General features: G+C 38.6%; 1 protein-coding gene across 1 annotated transcript; it reads left to right on the top strand.

Annotated features, from left to right (window-relative positions):
- The first annotated feature begins 3401 nt into the window (after nucleotides 1-3401).
- LOC140813076 (uncharacterized) lies at nucleotides 3402-5627 on the top strand. Its single transcript, XM_073171501.1, has 2 exons — nucleotides 3402-3749; nucleotides 4420-5627. The coding sequence occupies exons 1-2, from the start codon at nucleotides 3425-3427 to the stop codon at nucleotides 5520-5522; spliced, it is 1428 nt and encodes a 475-aa protein (XP_073027602.1). The 5' UTR covers nucleotides 3402-3424; the 3' UTR covers nucleotides 5523-5627.
- The last annotated feature ends 209 nt before the right edge of the window (nucleotides 5628-5836 follow it).

The raw sequence follows: 5836 nt of genomic DNA, 5'->3' as shown, positions 1-5836 counted from the left end.
GCGCCCGAGCGGTGGTTTTTGACCGCCCGAGCGCCAATGTTCAACAGTAAAAATGTTCGGGCAGAAGATGTGGCGCCCGGGCGGTAGTTTTTGACCGCCCGAGTGCCAAGATACAACACCCCGAGTGCTTGGACAGAGGATGCCGCGCTCGAGCGGTAGTTTACCACCGCCCGAGCGCGAGCCATGCAAAAGGAAAATGTGACGGGTGGCTTCAGCATGCATCGTAGGTATATATATATATATATATATATATATATATATATATATATATATATATATATACATATACATATATATATATATATATATATATATACAATACAATTCTTCATTCCCTCGCAAGAAAACCGAGAAAAGGGTCAGGGGAAAGGTGTGGAAAATCCTTACGCCTTTTGTGAGAAATTTGTCCGTCTGATTTTGAATCCGACTTCAGTACCGAGTCCCTAGCAACGTAGGCTATAACTGGATGTAAGTTTTACTACGTTTTGACATGTCTTCAAATTATGATATTGTCAGAATTGAATGGAATTCATATATGATGTTCTTGACATGTTAGACATCATAGAATCGAAGTCAGATTAAGAAAAGGATTGATTTTGGAATTGCTATGAATTTTTAGGATATATTGAGTTATACCAAACAGATTTGAATTACGATTGGATTACAGATTGTATTGAATATGAGTTATGGATGGTAACTGTTATCTGATGATGGGGATTGACGGGGAGATTGAAATTGTACCGTTATGCCGTTGATTTTGAATTAAATCCAGATTAATCAGATTGTTAGTAATTTGAAAGGTATATTGATATGAGATTATTAGTATTGCCATTGTCAGATTGAGGGATTGACAGAGTTTGGATTCCAGACCGAAACTACAACGAAAGGTATAGATCAATGTGTATTGGGATATCGACTCAAGTAGGATGTACTTGAGTTTCCCTAAATCACATACTTATTATTTGTTTATCATTGTGTTTAATGATTTGATTTAAATGCTTGTTCTATGGAGTTATAGGAGCCTGCATTAGACGAGTAATCTTGTGACAGAAGTACCTGATAGTGGCAGGTAACCACGGGTACATTGCACGATGTCACAAGATATGGCGATAGACCATAGTCTATGACGGATGCGTCTGGACACTGGATGTTTGGTTATATCGACTTGGATAAAACTGGAGTCTTTTCTATTACTGTTTGTCGATATAGGAATGCCACATCTGGACACCGGGATCCCTAGGCTAGGAATGAGTCTAGTCTGAATCGTGGAGTCACGAGTATTGTCGACAGATTGATATTGTTTATATTTCTGATTTTGATATGTATTACTGTTATCTGTTTCATGCTTTGTATTGAACATATGACTGCATGTTCTTTGATTTATACTGGGATTTATTCTCACCGGAGTTATCCGGCTGTTGTCTTGTTTGTATGTGTACATGACAACAGGTGGGACAGGTTCAGGGTCCAGGAGATGAGGAGAGATCGTGATTAGAGTGGAGGCTCCGGACTTGGATTAGATATAGGGTCGAACACTTGATATGAGATTTTAAACCTTGGTTAAATAAATGTTTGTGGTACAGGACTTGTACTTTTATTTTATACTGAGTTGTATCTTAGTTTGATTTCACTACGTTCCGCATTTAAAAAAAAATTTTAGACCCTGTTTTATAATTGATTAATTAGTCCCAATGATGATTATGATTATGATTAGCGTCCGGGTCCCCACAACTCTGCAGCACGAACTCTTCAAAAGAATGATGTTGCCGAAAGGAAAAAAAAAAAACTTAACTCTCTAAAAGAAGTTTCAAAACAATAGTAGCTGATTCAAACATTTCTCGACGTTTTTTTGTAGAAACAGTTAATACCGTATACTATACTAAAAAACATAGCAATGGTGAACAAGAAGCTGGTAAACCCATAACGACAAATTATGAGGTTGTAACAATCCGATTCCCACCCCTCAAAATATCACTAAGAAAATCCTTGACAAACTACAAAAAATAAAAAGCTAACCTACATAAAAATATAGTCTGCACGGGCATAAGAAAATGTAGCGTAGATTTATTTATTGGGCAAAAGTGGGCAATCGTTTAGTAGGCTTTTGGCCCAAGTTTTTGAAGTAGCTTCTTAATTCCCATTTTTCGTCTTGGGTTTTGCTTTTCTAGTGCTTTGCATGTGAGTTTTAAATACTAGTGGTCCGCCGTGTAACTAATTCAAAAGCTAATTTGGTTAAGTTTTGATTAAACACTAATAATACAACTAAATGACTGTCCGCACAAGTTAACTACACTTTCTACAGCCGTTCAAATGGGCTGACGAAATTCATCACACAACACAATTTGAGAACAACTCGATGGAGCTGAGTTTGAAAGCTTTATGATTTATAACATTTTTATGAATGAATAATATATGAGTTTAACCACTACCATCTTCGTGTACATAGGTGTTGGGCGTACATGTATCATTTTTTTAATTATATTAAAATAAATATAATATCGTAATTATAAAAATTAATAAGAAGTCAATGATCAATCTAGAAAATATGGATTGAGAAACTCTCGTGTGACACATTTTTAACATATCTATATTCTCGAGTCAGATTGACACGATTCATAATTTTCATGAGAAAGTATTATTTTTTATATAAAATATAATATATTTTTTTAAAATTTGAATCGAATGTTTTCATGAAATTGAAAGTGAGTTTTTGTGAAATTGATAACCCACAACATTTGTCGGGCTGATTCCATCTCTTAGATTTACATGAAGGAAAAGATTAACCTCATCGTAGAAGGCATAGTATGTTTTGGATTCCATAAACCACTCTACACGCAACACGATTTACATAATATATCATCTAGATTTACATGGAAGCAAAGATTAATATCATCGTAGAAAGCAACGAATATTTTCGATTCCATTACCCACTCTGCACGCAAATACAAAAAATCATCAGAACTTTGAAAAAAACGGACGCACGCCCTAAGCTTGACTAAAATACCACAAAAAACACTCAAGGAAAAAAAAAAAGAAGCAAAAAATTACTCAAACAAATAAAAATATTGTCTGATGATATAATTTTAATATGTACCCAAAAAAATAATAATAATACAACAGGTACACGATAATTGTTGGTTTGACACACCCATATTATATTTTATCCCATGATAATAAATAAAGTAAAGAAGATTGTAGTAAGAGCCAGAGAAAGACAGATGGAAGCGTTTGGTTGAAAGAAACAGGATCGCTTGCCACGACTGTTGCTGTCACCGCGACTCGTCCTTTGCCTAAGACGACCACGTACGGTCTTGTAATTCCTTTGTCATAAATTATACTAAATAAATAAATCATATCAAATTATTTAATAATCTCTGAACATTTTGATCTCAGAACCATCCCCACGAGAGCCATATATATAAATATGTACGTGTTTGTGTACCATTACTCGCATTCGAAATCCAACGTTGTTTCCAAACAAGAAAAAACAAGAAAAAAATCCGAGATTGCAAACATGGCTGACAGAGGGACGTTGAAGGTTACTTCAATGTTTCTGTTACTGTTACTGGCGGTGATTTGCGAGGCCACCGTTGAGAATCCGGAGAAAGAATCTTGGACCGAATGGGCGAAGGATAAGTTGTCTGGGGGCCTTGCCGGCGCGAAGGCTGATGATCTTGATCCCACTGATACCAACCAGTTCGATGATGCCGCCAAGAAAACCAAAGATAAAATTACCCAAACAACTACTGGTAAGTAAATTTGACACGGGTTAGTTTTTATTGTCATGATATATATATGAATAATATGAGAATTCAATGTTCTTAGCGAGTTGTATTTGGAACTGGTCCCTGGTGGCTGGCAAATTGTTTTTACGTGGTAGAAATTTGTTCATTTGAAGTTCCTATGCGTGGTATGAGCAATCTCCTTCAAAATTTTTGAAATATTCACCAGAGATGGTTAAAATTGAGGATCAATTTGTGGTTATCTTCAAATCCCTCCGTCAGTACTATTTCATAATTTTTATTATTCTATTCAGTATAATGGTTTCACAAAGTTGCCTAAGGTCATTTGAGTTTGTATCGAATGCAAATAATAAAACCCTATTCAAATGGGATTTCTTTTAACCAAATTTGATCCTAGTACTTGAAAATTTTGAGGTAATATAACACGTGGGGGAGGAAAAGATGGATACTCGGGGTATTTCTTGGTAGCCTTAATTTGATTAGTTTTGTGCAATATACACTTTGAATATTGAAGTGATATCTTGCTAAGAGACTTCAACTGTTAACAAAAAAAGAACATTGATTCTTTAAACGAGATCCTCTTGCGATTTAGCCCATTTAATTTATGTTCACATTTTTAAGGTCGACTAGAATTAACGAGCTTGGAATTAATTTTGAGATTCATGTAATGCGGCAGGAGCTGGAAAGTATACTGCTGACAAAGCAACGGAAGCAGAAGACAAGGCAAGTGAACTGGGCAAGGAGACGAGAGAGAAGACCGGGGCAGCCAAAGACAAGGCATGCGAACTCGGCAAGAAAACTAGCGAGAAGACCGGGGCAGCCGAAGATAAGACCGTTGATCTCGGCTGGGAAGCTTACGAGGAGACGGTGGCGGAAAAAGACAAGGCGAGTGAACTGGGGAAGGGAGCTTCCGGGACAGTCAAAGACAAGGCGAGTGAACTGAGCAGGGGAGCTTCCGAGAAGACGATGGCAGCAAAAGACAAGGCGAGTGAACTGGGAAAGGGAGCTACCGGGGCAGTCAAAGACAAGGCGAATGAACTGGGCAGGGGAGTTTCCGAGAAGACTGTGGCCGCAAAAGACAAGGCGAGTGAACTGGGCAGAGGAGCTTCCGGGGAAGTCAAGGACAAGGCGAGTGAACTGGGCAGAGAAGCTTCCGAGAAGACGATGGCAGCAAAAGACAAGGCGGGTGAACTGGGAAAGGGCGCTTCCGGGGCAGTCAAAGACAAGGCGAGTGAACTGGGCAGGGGAGTTTCCAAGAAGACTACGGAAGCAAAAGACAAGGCGAGTGAACTGGGAAAAGGAGCTTCCGGGGAAGTCAAAGACAAGGCGAGTGAACTGGGCATGGTAGCTTCCGAGAAGACGGTGGCAGCAAAAGACAAGGCGAGTGAACTGGGCGGAGAAGCTTCCGGGGCAGTCAAAGACAAGGTGAGTGAATTGGGCAGGGGAGCTTCCGCGAAGACGGTGGCAGCAAAAGACAAGGCGAGTGAACTGGGCGGGGAAGCTTACGAGAAGACCGTGGCAGCAAAAGAAAAAACAGCCGAACTAGGCAAGGATACACACGAGAAAGCTAGGCAAGCGAAAGAAAAGGTGGCGGAGCAAGGCGAAAAGACAGGATCAGAGGCAGCAGACACCCTGAGTTGGGCGAAGGAGAAAGTGAAGGAAACCTACGATGCGGCGAAAGCCAAGGCCGGAGAAACGTACGAATCCGCCAAAGATAAATCACGCCAGATTATCGATAACCTGCAGCAGAGTGGCCGTGCCCACGACGCAGAGCTGTGAATCATCTCTGATTGTTGAGTTAGTATTTTGACGTGTTAATTGAGTCATATTTCCCGTTTGTGTATATCATTTTCATGGCCCAATAACATTTCAATTCATATAATATATACGATATCGCAATCTACCTATATTTAAATGATAAATAAACTTTAATGAAGGTGTAAATTTTGTTTGAAAGACGAAATATATTATCCAGTTATCTACACTAGGTTAATTGAGAAGTATATGTTATCATACTTTCAATTTAACGTGGTGAAGATAAAAATATATTTATATTATTATACTTTCAATTTAACTTGGTGAAGCTAAAATTA

Source organism: Primulina eburnea, chromosome 14, assembly GCF_022965805.1.
Source record: "Primulina eburnea isolate SZY01 chromosome 14, ASM2296580v1, whole genome shotgun sequence".
NCBI lineage: Eukaryota > Viridiplantae > Streptophyta > Magnoliopsida > Lamiales > Gesneriaceae > Primulina > Primulina eburnea.
Note: the sequence above shows the minus strand (reverse complement) of the source record. Positions and strands in the feature narration are given on the sequence as shown.

Bases quoted from the DNA above. Each gene is read 5' to 3' on its own strand.
- LOC140813076 (XM_073171501.1), top strand. From the start codon at position 3,425: ATGTACGTGTTTGTGTACCATTACTCGCATTCGAAATCCAACGTTGTT. The intron at 3,750-4,419 runs GTAAGTAAATTT...GTAATGCGGCAG, and splicing joins AATTACCCAAACAACTACTG to GAGCTGGAAAGTATACTGCT.